Source organism: Puma concolor, chromosome E1 (genome assembly GCF_028749965.1).
Source record: "Puma concolor isolate L17-30 chromosome E1, mPumCon1.1.hap2, whole genome shotgun sequence".
NCBI classification, from domain to species: domain Eukaryota; kingdom Metazoa; phylum Chordata; class Mammalia; order Carnivora; family Felidae; genus Puma; species Puma concolor.
In genome coordinates, this window is record NC_141680.1 from 20,566,414 (window position 1) to 20,590,062 (window position 23,649).

The window sequence follows — 23,649 nt, forward strand, 5'->3', positions numbered from 1 at the left end:
TATAGTGGCCGTTTTTGTGTTTCAAAAAAAATAATAGATGTAAACACTTGGTTAGAAGGATATACACAACCAACTGCTAATGTTAGTTATCTTTGGAGTGTAGGACCTGGGGAAGTGGGGCGGACTTAAATATTTCTCATTTTATACTCTTTTGTAGAGTAGAATTTTTTTTTTAGATAATAAGAATATGTTCTATTTTCAAAGAGAAGCTGCTAACTTGCTATAAAGGTCTTCCACATCTTCTCAGTTTTCAATTATTTGTTTTCAGTATAACTCCACTTATATAATTATACACTCGATCTCAGCCAAAAGGCCGAGAAGCGATTCCACTTATATAATTATAGAACATTACTCATAAGATGATTAATATTGCTTTTATTAAGCAGCATTTAAATATACAGATTTACTATTTCATAAAGTTGACAGTGGTGTTATTATAATTTTCTCATTTCTAATGGTCCCATCAATTATTTTGTTAAAGTAGAAGATTTAAGGGAAAAGATTATTAATTTATATGAGCTTAACATTTTAAGCATGGTTTTAATTCCATATTTCTAAGGTAAAAGTATTTCAGATGACCACCAGCTAAATATTGGATATACTGTATCATTATCTTTATCACATTGGATTGGAGAAATCCTCAGTTGTGTTAAGATTTGGTATATGGTTATTCCAAATTTTTTTTTTTGTTTCATCACAATTTTCAGAACTATGGTTAGAATTTCAGCATGCCATTTGGTAATGATGTTTCCTATATCTGTGATTAGAAGTTTTATTATAACTCATATAATTGCATATGGATAAATAAGTATAATTTCATAATCTTTGCCTTTGCAGGATGTAAGTTGTCCAATAAGGCAAGTTCCTACAGGTAAAAAGCAGGTGCCTTTGAATCCTGATCTCAATCAAACAAAACCTGGAAATTTCCCGTCCCTTGCAGTTTCCAGTAATGAATTTGAACCTAGTAACAGCCATATGGTGAAGTCTTACTCATTGCTATTTAGAGTGACTCGTCCGGGAAGAAGAGAGTTTAATGGAATGATTAATGGAGAAACCAATGAAAATATTGGTAATTTTTGTTATAATAATTTTAATTTATTTTAAACTTTACTTTTCCAAGAAAGAAGTAGAAGTAAATTGCATGCATTCTAAAGGCATGGCCTTTATCTGCAAATCTTTTACAGTCTGATAAGATCATTAATCTTATGGTAGCTTGCCCTGGATCTTAAACTGTTGGCTATTGTGCTGTACTAGGTATTTAATCTGTAAAGTTCTCATTGTTCCATGACGAAACGTATTTCATGTAGTAAAAAAAATTATATTAAACAGTGGATAGAGAAGACTGGTATTTCAAATTAGTCTCTCAGCAAACAGAATTTCATCCCCCCCCCCCCCAGAATTTTATTGTGAAAAATTTCATACACACACAGCCATTGAAAGAGTTTATGTAGTGAACATCTAACTACCCACCGCTTAGATTCTGTAATTAAGATTTTACTGTATTTGCTTATCACATATCTATTCCTCTGTCTTCCCAACAGTTCTGAATCCACCTTTGAGGGAATCATTCAACCAAAATATAGGTGCTGAGGATACAAAGATTAAAACATCCAGTTCTGTCTTCCAAAAGGTCACAAAAACTGACCTAAGAGTACAGAGATATAAATAATTGTAGCAAAATGATGAGTGGTATAATAGAGGTACATGTGAAGTTTAGTGGAGAAGCACCTTGGGAGAAATAATCTTTGAGTCTTGAAGTATCCTTTGAAGTTCTTGAAAAATGATGATAAATGAGGATTTTTTTTCTCCTTGCCTAGTAAGGACATACACATATGGTAAAACATAAAATTGAAGAGTGTAAATCTGGATATTGTATCACAACTTAATCATAATTTATACGTAATTTGGGATAAGGGACCATATACCATAAATATGACATTTTTGTTTGAATATGTGATTCATGAGAAATGTTTGTGAAATACAGATGTCAATGAAGAACTTCCAGCTAGAAGAAAACGAAATCGTGAAGATGGGGAAAAGACATTTGTTGCACAAATGACAGTATTTGATAAAAACAGGTAATGTTGATGGACAAGTGAGGTTCCCATAATGTTCTGGAATGTTTTTATTCTCAAGCATAATATAGTGTGATATTTCTTTGCCAAATTTCTCTTTATTCTTAAAAATGAAAAAATGTGTAAATACTGAATTTTTCTCTTTGTCACATAGAAAGCAATAAACACAGACGAGTTGTTACTGGAACGGCTCAGTTAAGATTGTGTATTAGGCATGTATTTTCTGAGCGTCCCTTCTTTGTCAGACACTGTTCTAGGTTAGTGAAAAGGCAAAAGAAAAAAAAAGAAAGAAAAAAATCCCTCCCTTTATGGAGCTTAACTTCTAGTGGAGAAAACAGACACCACTGCCCCCAAAATTCTGTCAACTAATGTCACTTAGTGATGAGTGTTAAGTGGTTGTTTTATAGAGAAAGCCTCTAGGAGAAGGTAATATTTGAACAGAAATCTGAATTAAGTGGGCCATGTGTGCATCTTGACACTATGTATTTCCTGTAGAGATAAGGAAGAAATCTGTGTGTCATCATGTAGCTCTATGTGCATTTGGCACAGGGTAGCAAAGACGACCTGGATTTGTCATCATCTCTGCAGTTTTCATTGGGGAGGGAAGCATCTTAGTGCCGGTGAAAGAAGATCTAGGAAACAAAGGCAGCATTTTTTTTTAATGTTTTTATTTTATTTTTATTATTTTGAGAGAGACTGAGCAGGGGCGGGGCAGAGAGAGAGAGAGAGAGGGAGACACAGAATCTGAAGCAGGTTCCCGGTTTTGAGCTGTCAGCACAGAGCCCAACAAGGGGCTTGAACTCCCAGACCATGAGATCGTGACCTGAGCCCAAGTCGGACGCTTAACCGACTGAGCCACCAGTAGCATTCTTTTCTGACCCAGTTGGAGAATGGAACCTGTAATGTGCCATGAGTTCTTGTTTCAGGCTGCTTGCTAGTGGTTAACACAGTTCACTAATAGGTATAGGAGAAAGAGCCAAGGACAGCAACTAGTACATTCTCCCTACTCTTTAAAAAGTACTAGATTGTTGCTTTATGTAATCACTTGTTAGCCACCAGGTAAAGTCACGAGGCCTTTAATAGAAAAGTAAAGATGGTTAGGAAAAATGCCATAAGTTCTGGTTACTGTATTAGAATAAATCACTTAACATCACTATTAGAATATATCACTTAATATTAAAACAATATAGTGTCTTTGTGAAGTTTAACTTACAAGTTAAAGATTTATTTTTTAATGTTTATTTTTGAGAGAGTGCAGGGGAGAGGCAGAGAGAGAGGGAGACAGAGGATCTGAAGCTGGCTTTGCGCTGACAGTAGAGAGCCTGATGTGGGGCTTGAACTCACAAACTATGAGATCACCTGAGCCAAAGTCGGACGTTTAACCCACTGAGCCTGCCCGGCACCCCATGAGTTAGAGATTTAAATGGAAAACAACAGAAACAAATGTTCTAGGAGATAGTAGTTATGTCTGTGGGAGAAGCAAGTAGGATGCAGCACAGTGGGCTTTGTTGGTGTTGGTCAGTGTTCTATTTTAGGCAGCACGGGGTGTGTGTGTGTGTGCGTGCGTGCCTTTTAAAATTCTTTCTACCTTATATATGTATTAACACATTCCTTTTACTTATGAAATACTGCTTTTTTTTTAAAGTTTATTTTTAAGAGAGAGAGTGCATGTGTGAGCAAGTGAAGGGCCGAGAGAGAGGGGGACAGAGTATCAGAAGTGGGCTCTGCGCTGACAGCAGAGCAGAGCCTGATGTGGGCCTCGAATTCACAAACTATAAGATCATGACCTGAGCCAAAGTCAGATGCTCAACCGACTGAGGCACCCCTGAAATACTGCTTTCTGTTTAATAAATAAAAGTACCAAGAAGAAAACACAGAATTTTTCCCCCACTTATATTAAAAATTTCTTTCTTTTTTTGTAATTTTATTTTTGAGTAATCTCTACACCCTATGTGGGACTTGAACTCGCGACCTTGAGATCAAGCATTGCATGTTCTTCCCTACTGAGCTAGCCAGGCGCCCCATTATGAAAATTTCTGAACTGTGAAAAAGTTGAACAATAAATATCATTAATACCCACATAACCCTTCACTGTTAACATCAGTTGTTAACGTTTTACCTTTGCTTTATTTGTGAATGTGTATTTTATTCTTGTGCTTAACCGTTTGAAAGTTAGTTTGTGACACTCTACTTTCATTCCTCACTCCTAAAGTATGTATGCATCTCCTGGAAACAAGGACGGTTCCTTCATAACCACAATACACCTGTCATACTCAGGAATTTTAATACTCTTCCCAGCTGACCACAATAATGCCCCCCTCATAGCTATTCCCCCTCTCCCACCCCACCCCCAGTCAAGGGTTGTGATCTGTGAGCTAGTTGTTAATTGCCATATCTATTCAGTCTCCTTCAGTTTGGGATAGTTCTTCAACCCTTTTTCTTTTTTCTGTTCTTTCTGCCTTTGCTACACTTTCTACTGTTAATTATAATTCGTATTACGTTGTTGTACATTGAAGTATAGGTGACACATGATACTCCTTTTGGGGATACAACTAGTAATTCCAACATAGTGATTTAACAATTCCGTACATTTTGCAGGGTTTGCAATAAGTGTAGTCACCGTCTGTCACCATAGAAGGTTATTACGGTGTTACTATGTTCCCTATGTTGTACTTCTCATCCCTGTGACTTATTTATTTTATAACTGGAAGTTTGTACCTCCTACTCTCCTTCACTTCTTTTTTTTTTTTTTTTTAAGTTTGTTTATTTATTTTGAGAGAGAGCACACGTGTGTGCAAGTGGAAGAAGGGCAGAGAAAAAGAATCCCAGGCAGTCTCAGCACAGAGCCCAATGCAGGGCTCAGTCTCACACGCCATGAGATCTTGACCTGAGCTGAAATCAAGAGTTGGACGCTTAACTGACTGATCCACCCAGGAGTCCTGCTTTCACCCATTTTGTTTATCCTCCACACCCCTCCCCTCTGGCAACCACTAGTTTGTTTTCTCTTTATGCACCTGTGTCCTTTCTCTTTTTGTTGTTTATCTGTGATACTTTTTAAAGTACAGGCCTGTAGTTTTGCAAAACGTCTCTCGGTTTGGACTTTTGTGATATGTCCTTCTAATTAGATTCAGGTTAAACATTTTGGGCAGGAACATTGAATGGTGATGTGTTCTTTGTGTATATCACAGGCACAGGTAAAATTAGGTTTGGTCACTTGGTTAAGGTGGTGTTCATAGTATTTCTCTAGTGTAATAGTACCTTTTCCTTTAATTAATAATAGGTCATCTCGGGGCATCTGGGTGGCTCAGTCAGTTAAGCATCTGACTTTGGCTCAGGTCATGATCTCACAGTTTATGAGTTCAAGCCCCACATCGGGCTCTGTGCTGACAGCTCAGAGCCTGGAGCCTGCTTCAGATTCTGTGTCCGCCCCCCCACCCCCCGTGTGTGTGTGTGTGTGTGTGTGTGTGTGTGTGTGTGTGTGTGTGCGCGCGTGTGCGCGCGCGCATGCATGTGCACGCCTCAAAAAATAAACATTAAAAAAAATTTTAAATAGGTAATTTCTGTGGTAATATGTGAAACTGGGTAAATGTCCATTTTCTCCCCAACAACCTTTTACCCAACAGTTTAGCATCCATTGATGATTCTTCCTTGAAAAAATTATTCTTTAAAAAAGAATTTTTTTTTTTTTCATTTTGCTTGTTGTAGAGAGAGAGCGTGAGCAGGGGAGAAGACAAAGGGAGAGAGAGAGAATCCCAAGCAGGTTCCATGCTCAGAGTGGAGCCCAGTGGCAGGGCTTGATCCTGTGATTCTGGTGTCATGACCCAAGCTGACATTAAGAGTCGATGCTTAACCACCTGAGCCACCCAGGCGTGCCTGAAAAAATTATTCTTAGGACAGTTGCCAAATTTTAACATTCTATTATTTCTTTCATGTTTATTGGCATTTTTTAAATGACATAGAAGAGCATTCTTCCCCTCAACTTATTTTTTTAATCAGTATGTTTTCTTAATCAGTAACAAATACCATTTATAGTACGTCTGTTTTAATCTAGCCATTGGTCATTCATTTTATTGTCCAAATTGTCCCAAATTTAGTCAGGAGGAGGCCCTTCCAACAGGGTCCTATATGTCTTTTTTACTTTTATTTATTTTTTTGTTAGTTTTTCCTTATTTTTTGAATAGTAAGATATTTCAGGCTTACATTTTCCCTCTCTGCTTCTGCTCTGGAATTGGCCACTTCAAAGAGTTTCGATCCCTTTTAGTGGAGGAAAAGTACTTTACACACCAAGATGTGAGGAGTTAGATGTATAAAAATTCTTCTTATAATCTCAGAGAAGTTAAAGTCTCCTTAAAGAATGACTACAGTTCAAAAGCCATAGAGAAAAAGTATGAAATAGTGAGCAAAATTAAAAACTTACTCTGAAAACAAAGAGGTTGTCACAAGCTAAGTCAAAAACGACAAGAGGAAAGTAATTTCAACTCATACTATAGAATATGGCTGTTTCACAGCACAATAGAATGAGCAAAGGATAAAGATGTTTACAAAACAATATATGTGGTTCTTAAACATTTAAAAGATAAGACATCTGAATATAAAAGTACACTGAGATGTCATTTTTTCACTTACCAGTTTGGCAGAGATCAAAAAACTGATAAAGCACTGTTGATGAGGCTGTGGGAAAAAAGGGCCTCCTCATGCATTACAGGTAGGAGAGTAAATTGGATTGTAGCTATCAAATGTGCAACTATAAAATAGGATATTTTGTAGCCATGTAAACGCATGAGGGAAGCTTCGTTTCAGTTTAGAAGTATGTGAATGTATTACCTATTCAAATAAATAAAAATAGTTTTGTAAAATACTAAGTTAAATAGCTTTGCTGATGTACTGTCAAAGAATAAATACAAGGAGCATAGCATAAAGACAAAAACTGTTAAGTCTCAAAATCATTTGGTGTTAAGATCAGACTTAGACTACCTGGGTTCAATTGCTAGCTCTACTTCCTGTGTCATCTTAAGGCAAGCTACTTAATCTTTCGGTGCCTCAGTTTCCTCTTCTGAAAAGCAGAGTAATCTACTTTATGGAGTTGGGAAGGTTAAATGAAACGTTAAGTCTTTAAAATAGTGCCTGGCACATAGTAAGCACTCAATAAATGTTAGCTGTTATCTAACAGAATTTTCCCAAGACTGACGAATAGAAGCCAGATTGTTGCTGTATACAATGAATTATTGAGCATGGTTGACGAATGGTGTTTAGGGTAGTAGTGTTACCAGTGATTAAGGTATGGAAAAAAATATATATAAACCTTACATACACACACATACATGTACACACACATTAAAACTACACTGTGAATATGGGCATTAATTATTTGTTTCAGTTGGTATTTCATTCATCCATTCATGAAATGTTTATTGAGCACCTATATGTGCCAGGTGCCCCCAGGATCGTGTAGTTATCAGAGTCATAATCATCAAGTTTATTGGTCATGATGAATGAAAGTGAAGAATTCTAGTTCAGATATTTTCAGTAGTTAGCAGAGGCATAATTCTTAGTGGTTCCCTAAGGCAAGTATTGTAACACTGTTGTTATCCTATTTTTTTAAAAGTATAAAGCTTAAACTTATGCTTTATACTTAATGTTTAAAATTTACCAAGTTTTGAGACTTGAGGCATGTATTATACTTTAAATGTTTAAATTTATATCTGAGTAGCTACAATAATGAAACAATTCTCTAGTAATAATAGTTATTAGTGCAAATCATTAAAATTGCTTTTGTCAGGAGTGGAGAGTAGGTATATTTCAAAAGCTTGTTGGGTATGTAAGCTAGTTTATAAATTTAATAAATGCTTTTTAGTATAAATCTAAAGATGTAGATTTGTGTACTTACAGTAATACACAGGTTACTTTAAAGTGTATGTGTTTGTCTAACAGGCGCTTACAGCTTTTAGATGGGGAATATGAAGTAGCCATGCAGGAAATGGAAGAATGTCCAATAAGCAAGAAAAGAGCAACATGGGAGACTATTCTTGATGGGAAGGTATGGAATACTTAGAAGGTGGAGCACGTTATAGTTACGAACTCCCATTTTTTTAATCGATGTGTTCTTTCCCAAATGCAAATTCTTGTTGGAAGTAACAAGTTCTTTGTTTTTATACCTTAAAATACACAAAGTAAAAGTTACCTAGTCAGAGTATTAAAGGAAGCCACTGTCCTTGGAGCCAGACGGCCAGGTTCAAATCTCCATTCCAAACTGTGTGGCGTTCTGGCAAATTATTTAATCTTTTGTGTCTCAGTTCTCTCATCTGTAAAATGAGGCATAGAATTGATATTTAATGAAATAATGAAATATGCTTACCACTGTGCCTGGCATAAAATAAGTGCTCAATAAATGTTAACTATTTTAAATCCCATTCATAGTAACAGCAGGCAACATATGATGACCAATTTATCAAGAACTTAGATGAACCATACTTAAAGTAACTTTTCTAAGAGACTAAAAAGAATGAATAACATTTCTTGGGTAGGCAGACTCAACAAAATAATGATGTCGTTTGTTTTTAAATATGTTAGGTCAGTGTGCTATCATGAGCAAAATCCCAGCAGTTTTTTAAGCCTGAAAATTAGTCTCAAGTTAAAATAAAACAATTTATAATAATACTAGGGAAAACTGTGGAAGTTGTCTGAGAACGTTTACTTAATAAATAGTAGAACATAGTATAAAGGTAAAAAAAAAAAAAAACCCAAATTGTATGGTATAATAAACAGGAATAGAAGTGCTGATTACTGAAGCATAGTTTTAAAAGTTTCATGTACATTTGGACTTTAATCTGTGACAAAATTAGTATTAAATCTGTGTGGGAAAGATGGACTGTTCATTAATTGTGACAAAACTGGTCTCTAACCATTTGGAAATAAACACAGACCTAATAAATTCCAGAAGTCTCATAAATGAAATGTAAAAACTAACACTACGTAACTGCAGAAAAAAATGGTAAATATTAATATAATCTTAGTGTGAAGAAAGCCATTGTATGTATGATGCAAAAGCTAGAAAGCATAAAATAACTAAAGGTGGATCATTTCTAAAACTGCAAAAATCTAAAGTTTAAGACAGCGATAGGCTGGGGAAAATGTAATATACAAAAAGCTAGTATTAAGAATGTGTAATTTTATAAATCAACCAGAAAAAAGATAAGCTATCTAATTAGAAAAATGGGTAAAGAACAATCAGGCAATTCTTAGGGCAGCAAATATAGATGGCTAGCAAGCTTTTAAAAAGATATTCAACCTTATTAGCATTCAAAAACACATAAAATCAGAGATCTTATTTTAACTACTGGTTTGACAGTTAAAAAGATTGACAGTTTCTAGTTGGAGGTGTGAGGACACATATTCTCAAATAATGCTTTAATGTAAGAGTAAGTTGGGACACCCTTACTGGAGGGCAGACTGGCAATATGGATGACATTTTAGATTGTGTATGTAGGCATTAGCAATTAAGTCCAGTTACTCGATTTTGTCACAAGGTGTAGTAACTGGTTAACTGATAAGTTGTAGGTAACAGGTCCTGGCAAAATTTTTAAATAATGAGAAATTGGAAGTACCTTAAATCTACAAAGGTAGACATAAAAAGAACAATACTTTGATAAGGATTTCCATGGTATTTAATTTTTACTTAATAGTGTACATATTCCTACTTTTTCTAAAATTAATAGTGGTTACCTCTAGGTGACGGAATTTTAAATTTTTATTTTTTTATGCTTATCTACAGTGTTTGAATTTCATGCAAGTGTTCATTATGTTTTAAGTTTCTTGTTTAAAGTTCTTATTCACAAGAAAATAAGAATTATATATATATGAGTTGATGGTTTTTCCCAAGAAATTAAAGCAATATGAAATGAGCATCCTTCTAAAATTGGAACATTTAGATTTGGTTCTAACTTTTAAAAGTGTTGTGGTATTCTTTTAAATAAATGTCCCATAATTTACTACACCAATGCTATTTTAATGGGTAATTCAGTTATCTTAAAATTTTTTTACATTTTCACAAATGTTGTGGTAAATATACTAGTACATGTATCTTTATGCATTGTAAGTATATTTACAAGATAAATACCTAGATACAGACTTAACTGTTTTAAAACTAGTTTGCAAAAGCACACTTACTTCATTCCTGTCTAAAATTACAGTTTTAAGAGGACTGTTTGTAATAAAGATGTAGGAGGTTAGGCTTGTATGGCAGTAAAATACAGGAGCCCACTGAAGGTTTCTATGGAATAAAATGAAAGTAGTCTTTTCAGAAGATTATTTGGTCTCCTACATATGAATTGAGAGGTAAAAAGTAGAAGCAGGAGAGCAGGTGAGATACTGTAGTAAAAAGGTAATAAGGATCTATACTTGGTGATTATGTAAGAGAAACAAAAAGAAAAATATGGTCAAATGTAATTCTAAAGTTTTTAGCTTAGGATCACTAGTAGAATGACAATGCTGGAAACAAAAATAATTATGCCTGGGAAGGAGAGAAAATAGATTCACATCTAAACATATTTTTGGTTCAAGGTGACATTGATGTCATCCAAGCAGTAGCGTCTCCGCAGTTGGAGATATATGGGGTTAGACCTCAAGCACAAAGAATTGAGGATCAGTTTGGGATCATCAGCCTAACAGGCAAATCCTTGACGATAGGTGAGAGATTAGGGCAGATGGCTAAATGTTAGCTGGGAATTAAGGGAGATCAGAAGGGTCGTTTTATAAATGATTTGAGGTTGAGGAGGAAGGCTGATAGTTACAGGTCCCAAAACCCAAACAGGAGAAACAAGAACAGCTATCATTGAAGCTGAAGAAGTCCAGGAAAATTTACAAATTGCCATAATCGTTCAGTTTACAAAAAGAAAGTAGTTGGTCATCTAACAGAGGTTGCAAACTGGCAGGCTTTGGTTACCACGGTTTTTTTTTGTTGCCTTTAAAGCCATATTCCATTGATTGCCAACATGTAAAAATAGGAAGATTTCCCACGCAAACTTGGATTTCTGACTTTTGAAAAAAATCTGAAAATGTGATGGTACTGGGCTTCTGTTTGCACATCGCCAACAGTTCATCTGTTGCTGTTAAGTGGCTCTTTGTACACAACCTGAGCACTCCAGTACTACAGTCTGTACAGCGCCACGGATTTGCTTTATCTGCCTGGCCATCTCTGTAGGCATTTAGATGTTTTCAAATCCACGTTAATTTATCATAATAAATATTGGGAGGCTTTTTTTCTCCCCTATGATTTCTTTCATTATATGGAATCTTCACTCTTCTCCTATGCTTTGTTTTTTAGAGGCTGCCTCCATTTGAAACATTTTCTCAGGGACCTACATTGCAGTTCACTCTTCGTTGGACAGGAGAGACCAATGATAAATCTACAGCTCCTATTGCCAAGCCTCTTGCCACTAGAAATTCAGAGAGTCTTCATCAAGAAAACAAGCCTGGTTCAGTTAAACCTACTCAGACTATAGGTAAGAAAACATTGCTGTCAAAGTAACACTTTGCATAGGTGCCTGGCTGGCTCAGTCAGAAGAGCATGCAACTCTGGATTGTGAATTTGAGCCCCAAGTTGGATGTAGAGATTACCAAAAATAAATAAACTGTAAAAAATTACAAAATAATGCTTTACAGAGTTAGGACTTGGCTTCGGATTAATTTGTTTGCCTTTTGTGCTAATAATTATTCTTTTAGAAATCTCAGCAGTTCTTTATGTTTTCTGCCAGATATGTCTGAGAATTTTGTGGCTCTTGTTTTTAACGTTAAAAGTCTGATGGAACATATAGTATATATATATATGCCATGTGTTACGGAATGCCTCCAGATGAGGTCTAGAGATAGCCTCATGTCTATTTAGAACACATTTTTCCAGTAAATACATTTCTCAGAAGCTCATGAGAAAAACAATTAGTTTTTCTAACTTTTTAGATTTTGGAACTGCAGCTATATTAAGGGTTTTGGAACTGTATGCTTTTTATAATTCATGTAAAGATTTGTATATGTTATAGAACTGAATTCAGTATTTCAGAGTGTTTTCACAGTTCTAGGTGTGGATCATCATAACTTGAATTTTATCAGGTTAAATTTATTTATTTATTTATTTATTTGTAATGTTTATTTATTTTTGAGAGAGCACAAGCAGGGAAGGGGCAGAGAGAGAGAGAGGGAGAACACAGAATCTGAAGCAGGCTCCAGGCTCTTGAGCTGTCAGCACAGAGCCTGACGTGGGGCTCAACTTCTTGAACGGTGAGATCATGACCTGAGCTGAAGTCAGAGGCTTATTAACTGAATGAACCACTCAAGGTGCCCCTTTACCAGGTTAAATTTTGCAGTCAATTTTTAGAGGAAAAACACTTCTAAATGAAGTTAATTCTGCTGAGTTAAGGCCCAGGTGCAGTGTTCTGTCATCTTGTACCTGCCTGATAGGAACACTGTCCTTGATTGAGAGCATCTATGTGTTTTTGTCTAAGTCTGTTTAAAGAAGACAAGGTGTCGGACAGTTGTCTTTGACATTGACCCCTCATGTCCATTTATGGTGTGCAGGTTACTGTTAGAGTCCAAGAGATGTAAGAAGTGGCCTGTGTCAGGGCAAAGATTTCCCAAGTAAATTGTGGTCTGGGTACTTCTGAAAATACTCTGTGGCCAGTCTGCTAGGTAAAGAGTTTCAAAGAAACTGAGAAAAAAAGTTTCATACAAAATTGTACATATGAAATTGTTCTGTCAGGGAAAATAAAAACATTTTAAGTCTATAAAGAAATAGAACAAAATTATTGATGGCCATTAGCTTTTGGATTTGCAATGAAATTAATACAATCATTTTTAATTTAATTTTTGTTAAACTAACACTTAGTGGAAGCCTGCTCACTGCTGTGCATTGAAAATACAAAGACCAGTCAGAACCACACTCTGACTTTCAGAGTGCTTAAAATACTGTAGTGACTACATATAATTATTTGGGGTACTTTTATAATGGTTTAGAATATAAGAGGTGGTTTTTAAAGGGGAAAAAATGGCTCCTGCCGGTAAAGACCTTAACTGATTAGGGGTGCTGGTTAAGGAGATTGTTCCTATAATCATCACATGAGGATGAGAACAAAAAGCGTTTTAAGTACCATAAGTAAAATTCTTTGAAATCTTTCATGTTTAATTATTTTCACAAGATGCATTATTTCACTTTTTATAAGCAGGTATTTGCATTAAATATAAAAGTATGTATTTTCAGCTGTTAAAGAATCATTGAATACGGACCTACAAACAAGAAAAGAAAAAGATACTTCAAACGAAAACCGACAAAAATTAAGAATATTTTATCAGGTAAACATCTGGCCCTTCATTTTTAAGTAATCATGAAACACCTTTGTTTTGCACATCACGTCTGAAATATTTTGCATATTTAAATGAAAGAATGTCTCTGATTTGATTTTCTTTTTAAGTCATTTTAACTATTTTTAAAGGGGATGATGAAACAATATCTTGAGATGTTTAAGTTGGAGATTTGCTGTTTTTTGTTATTTTCAAGTTCCTTTATAACAACAACACGAGACAACAAACTGAAGCAAGAGACGACCTACATTGCCCATGGTGTACTCTGAATTGCCGCAAACTTTATAGCTTACTCAAGCATCTTAAACTCTGCCACAGCAGATTTATCTTCAATTATGTTGTAAGTAACTTTTTTAATGTTTATTTTTGAGAGTGAGGGTGAGCAAGGGAGGGGCGGAGAGAGAGGAGGCCGAGGATCCGAAATGGGCTCTGTGCTGACAGCAGAGAGCCAGATGTAGGGCTCGAACTCAGCGAAGCGTGAGGTCATGACCTGAGCTGAAGTCGGACGCCTAACTAACTGACCGAGCCACCTAGGCACCCCTTTTTTTTTCCTACCAGTAATATATAAGACAGTCTGACTTTCAAAAATTGTGCTTTTTTTAGGAGTACACTTAGCATGTTGAGCACCAAGTAATGTATAGAATTGCTGAATCACTTTTGTACACCTGAAACTACTATAACACTGTATGTTAATTATATTGAAATTAAAACATGATAAAATAAATTTCCCTCCTGCAAAAAATACCAAAATCTTTGCATTTCATGGATTGCTTAATGCATGAATTACAGTGATTTGGTTTGTATATATTTGCATATTGCACCTATATTGACACACACAATCCTCACACCAGCTCTTTGAATTAAGTGGTAATTTCTTTATTCTTGCTCAAACAAGAAATAATTTGTACAAAATTACCAAGCCAGTGAATGTCACAGCCAGGATTTTAACACAGATCTTCTTGAGTCCAGATCTTCTGACTTCCCTTTCACCATGCTGGTATGTGTAGTTTATTTTAGTTTCCAAAACATTAAGAACCCACTAGTACTTTTTAAAATAAATTGGCATGTTAGGTGTTCAGGGTAGGGATAATTAATATTTCCTTATTATAAGCATCTTGCCATTTTTCTTACAGTATCATCCAAAAGGTGCTAGGATAGATGTTTCTATCAACGAGTGTTATGATGGCTCCTATGCAGGAAATCCTCAGGATATTCATCGCCAACCTGGATTTGCTTTTAGCCGAAATGGACCAGTAAAAAGAACGCCTATCACACACATTCTTGTGTGCAGGTAGGTAAAAAGGTCATACAACAAAAGTTTATCCTCTGACTTTTATTGATGATGGTGGAAGAACAAAGGAGAGCCAGACAAAGCTACTATTTAGGTGGGAGTCATTATTTCAGATTGTTAGCTAAATCTCTGGGGTGGTATACTGCTTTATAACCCTCCCCAGCTCCCACAGTGATTTTCTTACTTCCTCCTTAGAACTTTTTCCTGTGTTTTAAATGTTAATATCACGACTGCTCTAGTGGTTCAAGAGATTAAGGAATTTTTCCAGTGGAAGTTACTATGTGCATACCTAGATAGGAAACAAGGAACATACTCTATTTGAGAGATGTGAAATAGAAAGAATCCCTGTCACTCAGTGTTCCATCAACATCTCTTTCCATTAGACCAAAACGAACAAAAGCAAGCATGTCTGAATTTCTTGAATCTGAAGATGGAGAAGTGGAACAGCAGCGAACGTACAGTAGTGGACACAACCGTCTGTATTTCCATAGTGATACTTGTTTACCTCTCCGTCCACAAGAAATGGAAGTAGACAGTGAAGATGAAAAGGATCCTGAATGGCTAAGAGAAAAAACCATTACAGTAAGTATTACTAGTATCACTATTGACTGTGACTTTAGAATCTTACGGATTTGTGTTTAAAAACTTGTTTAATATGATTTAAAATCTTGACTTAATGTACAGGAGCTCTTTCTAAATGAAGGAATTTGATGGGGCACCTGGGTGGCTCAGTCGGTTAAGCGGCTGACTTCGGCTCAGGTCATGATCTCGTGGTCCGTGAGTTCGAGCCCCGCGTCGGGTCTGTGCTGACAGCTCAGAGCCTGGATCCTGTTTCAGATTCTGTGTCTCCCTCTCTCTGACGCTCCCCCATTCATACTCTGTCCCTCTCTGTCTAAAAAATGAATAAACGTTAAAAAAAAAAATTAATAAAAAAATAAGTAAATAAATGAAGGAATTTGGGAATCTGCAATTTTTTTATTATTGTATTTTATTTAAATAAATTTTTTTAATGTTTGTTTTTGAGAGAGGGAGAGGGAGGGAGACTGTGAATGGGGGAGGGGCAGAGAGAGAGGGAGACACAGAATCAGAAGCAGTCTCCAGGTATGAGCTGTCAGCACAGAGCCCAATGTGGGACTCAACCTCTTGAACCATGAGATCATGACCTGAGCCACTCAGGTGCCCCCACAGGTTTTTTTTTTTTTTTAAGATTTTCTTTTCTTTCTTTATTTTAGAGAGCACGTATGAGTGGGGGAGAGGGGCAGAGAATCTTACACAGGCTCCACACTCAGCACGGAGCGAGACATGGGGCTTCATCCCACAACCCTGGGATCATGACCCAAGTCAAAATCAAGAGTTGGATGTTAACCAACCGAGCCATCCAGGCACCCCTAAAGATTTGATTGGATTTGATATTATTTACTGGAAGTTTATTTATTTATTTATAGAGAGAGAGTGTGAGCAGGAGAAGGGCAGAGAGAGAGACAGAGAGAGAATCCTAAACAGGCTCCACAGTGTCAGCACAGACCCCAATGGGGCTTAATCTCACGAACTGTAAACTGAAATCAAGAGTTGAATGCTTAACCAACTGAGCCACCCAAGCACCCCAAAGATTTTATTTTTAAGTAATCTCTACACCTGACTTGGGGCTCGAACTCACAACCCTGAGATCAAGAGTCTCATGTTCCACCGACAGAGCCAGCCAGGTGCCCCTCCACAATTTTTGTAATTGTGTTATTTAAACAGTTATCAACTGGGGCGCCTGGGTGACTCAGTTGGTTAAGCGTCCCACTCAGTTTCAGCTCAGGTCATGATCTCACAGTTCATGAGTTCGAACCCTATGTCAGGCTTCACACAGCATGCTTGGGATTCTCTTTTTTTCTCTTTCTCTCTCTCAAAATAAAACAACTTTAAAATAAAAAAAATTTTTTTCCCGTTTTTTGTTGTTTTTTTTTAATTTTTTAAAATTTACATCCAAATTAGCATATAGTGCAACAATGATTTCAGGAGTAGATTCCTTAATGCCCCTTACCCATTTAGCCCATTCCCCCTCCCACAACCCGTCCAGCAACCCTCTGTTTGTTCTCTATATTTACGAGTCTCTTCTGTTTTGTTCCCCTCCCTGTTTTTATATTATTTTTACCTCCCTTGTGTTCATCTGTTCTGTGTCGTAAAGTCCTCATATGAGTGAAGTCATATGATTTTTGTCTTTCTCTAATTTTGCTTAGCATAATACCCTCTAGTTCCATCCACATAGTTGCGAATGGCATAAAAAAGTCTTTCATAAATAAAAATGAAACAGTTACTAACTAAAGAAAATACAGGTTTTCTTGTGATTTTGTATTGTGTTTTCATTTTTTAATAGGTAACTCTTTTGTAACTTAGGGTTTCCCTTTTAAAATTACTACTTAAAAGCTGTTTGATGTTCCCACTTTGCTGTGTAAGTAAATTGTGGTATTAGTTACAAAAGTTCAGTTTTTTACATTCTCACAATTTTTTCTTAGAAATACCAATTCTGTTTATTGTGCACTTAATAGATATTTTTTCTTTCCTTTTTTAGCAAATTGAGGAATTTTCTGATGTTAATGAAGGAGAGAAGGAGGTGATGAAACTATGGAATCTCCATGTCATGAAACATGGGTAGGGTATTCCTAAATTTAAATATTCCATGTCCTTTTTGCTCTTCTTGATACTTCACATTCTATAAATCTGTGTTTGAATCTTATTTAAAATTCCGTTAGCTTCGACATAATGTGCCCTAATCTTACTCTAATCCAAACTATTATAACTGCATAAGGAAAAAGGGATTTATGTAAGGAAGGTGTAACCTCTAACGGCATTTTTTATCTTTAATATGTCTTTTTAATGACCCAATTTTCATTTCCTTTATTGCCAAGGATTAAAAAGATAACGTCCTGTGCTGTATGTGTGGAAATCCTGAAAATTACTTATCACAGTTATTACCATAATTTTTAAAATTGCTTAATTATGAAGAATAAGATATAAGTAGCTTTTCTGATTTCTTACTACCGTTCCATAGAAGTCAGGGTAGAACAGTACTTCTTGTGCCTTTATGGCTAAAAGCGTGTTCCACGACATTGCTTTTCCTACAGTTCTGTCTCCTTCCCAGAGATGTTTTGATGTATTGATGTATTGATGTAAGATGTATTGATGTTTGCCCATCAATACACGTTTTTTTTCTCCTCTGACTCCATTATTAGATCCTCATTTAAGGCTTTCTTCTATAGTACAAGCAGCCAAGGTTTTTTCATTTGTAATGAAATAAATGGGAAGGAGCACTTTTGTTTCTTTACTCCTGGGAGTGAAGAGGAATTGGTGCAGAAGTTCTGTCTAGCCCAGATGTCTAGGGTGCATGAGCCATAGCCTTTTTTTGTATATGGTCTTGAGCTAAGAATAGTCTTCATATTTTAAGTGGGTTGAAAGAAAAAAAAAGAGGAAGACAACGGATCGCAAAGCCTAAAATGTTTCTCTGTCCTTTCATAGAAAATGTTTGCCTGGTCCGTGGTCTAGTCATTAAAACTCCATTGTGAGTAAAGTATGTATGTGGAAGCTTAGTGTCTATTTTTTCTTTTGTCCTGATATGCCAGTTTCAAGATAGAATTTTAGTCGTATTACTATATTGAGTTCCATTTTCATTCCTTGATCCAAATCTGCTAGAATAACAACTATTGGGGTTCATGATTTACCAACATTATAAAGTGGCAGGTAGCTGGGTAAACTTTGGATTTTACGATATCTGCAGGCAGACTTTACAGACCTTGTTGAACTCACAGTTTCAGTGGGTAACTGAGCAGCCATTCTCCTGTTTGGTTTAATTTTATTTTTTCAAATTCTATTCATTGTGGGTGCACCCTGCATGCTTTCTACTAACACAACCACACTGTACCACATTTGTTGTGACATCTTCGAATCTTTTTTTTTTTTTTTAATGTTTGTTTATTTTTGAGAGAGAGACTGAGACAGAGTGCTTCCTGGGGAGGGGCAGAGAGAGAGGGAGGGAGGCACAAAATCCAAAGCAGGCTCTAGGCTCTGAGCTGTCAGCACACAGCCCGACGCAGGGCTTGAACCCACGAACCGCGAGATCATAACCTGAGCCAAAGTCGGACGCCGAACCCAGGCGCCCCTCAAATCTTTTTTTAACGTGGCTTTTTTTTCTGTTGTATTGAGAAATAATTGACATATATCGCTTTATAAGGTGTATCATATGATGGTTTGATTTACATATATTGTGAAGTGATTACCACAATAGTTTAGCTAAAATCCCTCTTCTCATACAGATATAATAAAAAGAATAAAGAAAAAAATTTTCTCCTTGTGTTGAGAACTCTTAGTACTCTTTTGACAACTTTCCTATATATCATACAACAGTGTTAGCTATTGTCATCATGTTGTGCATTATATCCCTAGTTCTTATGTATCTTACAACTGAAAGTTTGTACCTTTTGAATACCTTCCTCCAATCCCCCCTTCCCCCCACCTTCTGCCTGTGGTGCCTGTAAGTTTGATCTTTTTTTTTAAATGAGTTTTGTTTTTATTTTTTTTAAGTACTCTCTCCCAGCATGGTGCTCAAACTCACAACCCCGAGATCAAGAGTCGTATGCTCTACCAACAGAGCCAGCCAGATGCCCCTGTTTTTTTTGGATTCCACATATAAATGAGATCATACAGTATTTGTCCTTCTTTCTGACTTCTTTTACTTAGCAGAATGCTTACAAGGTCCATCCATATTGTCACAGATGTGACATCTTTGTTTCTTTAAAGGTTTTCCATGAACTGAAAATGCAGAGAAATGCTGCTTTTGAAATAGCAAAGTGTGTCAAGGTCAAGGGAGAGAATAAAGGGGATAGCTAACTTGTTTGTAGAGAGTTCATGAAGGTGGTGCTGGCAAGAGAAAATGCTTTATATACTCTTAATACTGTTGTGTGCAATTTCATTAGGACAGACAGAAATGATTTCTATTTAAGCTCTGGTTAAATTAAATCTCTTAAAAATTTTTAAACCATAAGCCCATTCAGGTCACTGAATCTCAGCTTCATTGTAGTTTTACTGCTTGTTAAACCATCACTTACTGGAGTATCGTCATAGTTATGTTGCATTTGACAAAAATGCTTTGTATTACTATTGATGTTTGTGTTATTTTTATTAAATAGGTTTATTGCTGACAATCAAATGAATCATGCCTGTATGCTGTTTGTAGAAAACTATGGACAGAAAATAATTAAGAAGAATTTATGTCGAAACTTCATGCTTCATCTAGTCAGCATGCATGACTTTAATCTTATTAGCATAATGTCAATAGATAAAGCTGTTACCAAGCTCCGTGAAATGCAGCAAAAATTAGAAAAAGGAGAATCTGCTTCCCCTGCAAATGAAGAAATCACTGAAGAACAAAATGGGACAGCAAATGGATTTAGTGAAATTAACTCAAAAGAGAAAGCTTTGGAAGCAGATGGTGTCTCAGGGGTTTCAAAACAGAGCAAAAAACAAAAACTCTGAAAAGAAAAGGCCTAACCCCATGTTACGGACAAACACTGAAATTGTCATTCTAGGGAATTCAGCCTCTAGGAAGGGTTTTGTTTTTGTTTGTAATCATAGGTTTCAAACAGGCACTGTTAGATGAAGTAAATGATTTCAACAAGGGTATTTGTATCAGGGTTCTACTTCACTTCATTATGCAGCATTACATGTATATCAGTTTTATTGATGTCATTAAAACACTCTCTAGTTTGAGCATGAAAAGCAATACTTCAAAGAAAGTATTTTTAACTTTAACAATTGTCTTATGAAATATATTGAATTGATAAGCTAGAAATTATTTCCTATATTTAAATTACAATGTTTTTTGCATTTGTGACTGGCTGTTTTTCTACTTTGTAATTGTGAAACCTTTTCTTGGGGAGGGAAAATTGGAGTGTGATTCCCTTTTTTAAAAATTGGAGATTTCTTGAAATTATGTTGCATTATTATTTGCAATCAAACCTTGATCCTTGATTTTGAAATCATTTATCAATTTGGAATGAGATTACAATGAGATATTTTATCTAAGTTCATTTTACAATTTTAAAATAGCACTTCTTCATCTTATGCCTGTTTGAGGAAATGTTAATTTTTCATGTAGTTGACAGTGAAATGTCATATTGGCTTACAAGGTTACTGACCATTTGTTTTTATGTGGATAATTTTATTGCATTGCTCACCCAGTATATTTTTTTAAACTTGAACATTTGCTGTTTGGTTTTGTTTTTTTTTTTTCCAACATGGTAATCACATTGAAAATTCAGCTGTCCGCATCTTTTCATGATAAACTAAGGGAAGAATGAGTTTGGGATTTTTAAGATGCCACTTTTGAGGAAGGAAATGTTCTATAAAAATGAACCAGAAGATGTTATAACTTGTTTTTTTCTTTGCAAGGATGTCTTTGTAATGTATTTCATGATTAGAATATCCAATACAGATAAGCTGACTTGAATTGTGAGCAGTTTTGCCCTGTGAGATATGTGTTTTATGCACATATTTGCAGTTGGATTTTCTCCAACAGAAAGTGGTTTCACTACTGGCACATTAACAAGCACCAATAGATTTTTATTCCAACTCCAAGCACTGTGGTTGAGTAACATCACCTCAATTTTTTATTATCCTTAAAGATAATTGCATTTTCATATTCTTTATTTATAAAGGATCAATGCTGCTGTAAATACAGGTATTTTTAATTTTTTAATTTCATTCCACCACCATCAGATGCAGTTCCCTATTTTGTTTAATGAAGGGATATATAAGCTTTCTAATGGTGTCTTCAGAAATTTATAAAATGTAAATACTGATTTGATTGGTCTTTTAAGATGTGTTTAACTGTGAGGCTATTTAACTAATAGTGTGGATGTGATTTGTCATCCAGTATTAAGTTCTTAGTCATTGATTTTTGTGTTAAAAAAATAGGAAAGAGGGAAACTGCAGCTTTCATTACAGACTCCTTGATTGGTAAGCTCTCTACATGAGGAGTTACAGTCAACTCTGATCATGCCTCTGGATAGTGAATCTCGAGCATTTCTCTCGGGCTTTAATTTGCTAAAGCTGTGCACATATGTAAAAAAAAAAAAAATAGATTATTTTAGGGGAGATGTAGGTGTAGAATTATTGCTTATGTCATTTCTTAAGCAGTTATGCTCTTAATGCTTAAAAGAAGGCTAGCATTGTTTGCACAAAAAGTCGGTGATTCCCTCCCCCAAATAGTAATGAAATTACTTCTGTTGAGTAAACTTTTTATGTCATCTTATAATAAAAGCTGAAAAAATCCCTTTGTTTCTATTTATAAAAAAATGCTTTTCTATATGTACCCTTGATAAGAGATTTTGAAGAAATCATGTAAGATGATAAAGCATTTGAATGGTACAGTAGATGTAAAAAAAAAAAATTCAGTTTAAAAGAACGTTTGTTTTTACATTAAATGTTTATTTGAAATCAAATGATTTTGTACATAAAGTTCAATAATATAAAAGCTGTATTCTGTTTTGGTTTTGGTTTTGGTTTTATTATGCATTGTTAATGCGTATACTGAAATATTCTTTTGGCTATGATAGTAAGGATCCAGAAAAAGTACACCCACTGGTCAGAACTAGAAATTAAGAAAAAAAATTAATGTAAAATCCTGTTTTCAGTTCCAGTGATGTCAAATGCAACTAGTATGTTACTTATGGCAATTTTGGTAATAGTCTAAAAATATTTTTACAGTTCAATGGCAATGTTAACCTAATAGCTTATCCATCTCTGTGGTTTTTTCTTTCTTTTTAATGAAAAAGAATTTATCTTGGCCTTCAAAAAGCTCATAGAGGGGGTACAAATGAGAATTATAAAGTAAAATGAGGGGTGCCTGGGTGACTCAGCTAAGTGTCCAACTCTTGGTTTCGGCCCAGGTCATAATCTCGTGGTTTGTGAGATCAAGCCCTGCTTGGGGCTCTGCATTCACAGTGCAGAGGCTGCCTGGGATTCTCTCTCTCGCTCTTTCTCTGCCCCTCCCCCGCTTGCTGTCTCTCAAAAAAATAAACTTTAAAAGGATACGCCGTATAATAAAGTTATATACTACATTCTGTGAGGTTAGTTGTTGAAGTTAACTCTGGACAGATAGGGGAAGCTTTACAGAAGAGTTGACAGTTCGGCTGCTCTTGATTGGTAATAGCCTGTGGCCCGTATGCAGGTTGCTGTGTCTTGTTTGACCTGAGTGCCCCTGTGCTTCCAAAGCTTACTGTATGTAGTATCTTCTAAGCAGTTGCTTCGCCTTTCATTACGTTGCAAGGCCCATCTCACTGGCCTTAGTACTGCCTCACGGTTTTAGTTGGTGCTCAGATATTTGGTGACACGAGCTCAGGGCTTTATAAGCCATGCTATAGGTTTGGATTTCAGCCAGTAGGAGTATTTGGAGATTACCGCACAGATAGGACACAAACCAACCTGTGTTTTTGGTGAGCCGTGGCGGTAAGAATCTGGGAGGGAAGAGGCTCTGCACAGGAAGAATCAATCACTAGGATGCTACTGTAATAGCCCAGGTGAGATATGCAACAGCCCATCCTGAGAAGCCCTCGTTCAGCGGTGTTGTGGGATGAAGGAGTGATGAGGTGAAGAAGAGTACTGCAGAAAGGAAGCAGTAGTCCTGTAGTGTAGAGAAAGGAGTAAGAGCCACTTGAAGGGAGTGAAGTGCTCGGAAACAGTGTTGATGCGTTGAATGCATGGGAAAGGAGTTAGGCTTATGAAGAGTGTGTGGAAAATGGGGCTCTACCAAGACAGGCAAAGAATTTGGGGGAGAATGGATGGGAGGCTTAAGCATGAATGCAGACTAAGACGAGACAGAAGCCAAAGATAAAAGTTACCAGAAAGGGAAAGAATAAGAGCAAGAACACAGATGGACTCAGCTTGCTAAAAGAG

At 36.0% G+C, this 23,649-nt stretch overlaps 2 protein-coding genes across 4 annotated transcripts in view; one reads left to right on the plus strand and one right to left on the minus strand.

The window, feature by feature from the left end:
• The window catches only part of SUZ12 (SUZ12 polycomb repressive complex 2 subunit), a 45,411-nt gene extending 23,172 nt beyond the window's left edge, over positions 1 to 22,239 (plus strand). For both annotated transcript variants that reach the window (XM_025916284.2, XM_025916293.2), the window contains 10 exons: positions 838 to 1,069; positions 1,985 to 2,078; positions 8,007 to 8,112; positions 11,398 to 11,575; positions 13,324 to 13,415; positions 13,621 to 13,764; positions 14,558 to 14,715; positions 15,099 to 15,297; positions 17,273 to 17,352; positions 19,884 to 22,239. In XM_025916284.2, the coding sequence (XP_025772069.1) occupies positions 838 to 1,069; positions 1,985 to 2,078; positions 8,007 to 8,112; positions 11,398 to 11,575; positions 13,324 to 13,415; positions 13,621 to 13,764; positions 14,558 to 14,715; positions 15,099 to 15,297; positions 17,273 to 17,352; positions 19,884 to 20,229 (1,629 nt within the window). In that variant the 3' untranslated portion in view covers positions 20,230 to 22,239. The remainder of the gene's footprint in view (positions 1 to 837; positions 1,070 to 1,984; positions 2,079 to 8,006; positions 8,113 to 11,397; positions 11,576 to 13,323; positions 13,416 to 13,620; positions 13,765 to 14,557; positions 14,716 to 15,098; positions 15,298 to 17,272; positions 17,353 to 19,883) is intronic.
• Positions 1 to 23,649, minus strand: part of CRLF3 (cytokine receptor like factor 3) — a 103,674-nt gene that overhangs the window by 24,854 nt on the left and 55,171 nt on the right. The window contains exon 8 of one of the 2 annotated variants that reach the window (XR_015243983.1): positions 8,257 to 8,377. Coding sequence is in view for 1 of the 2 variants with exons in the window: in XM_086686564.1 (XP_086542690.1) it covers positions 15,549 to 15,607 (59 nt within the window). In the remaining variant the exon portion in view is untranslated. Of the gene's footprint in view, positions 1 to 8,256; positions 8,378 to 14,278; positions 15,608 to 23,649 lie in introns of those variants that run through there. The other variant, XM_086686564.1, reaches the window with a different exon arrangement.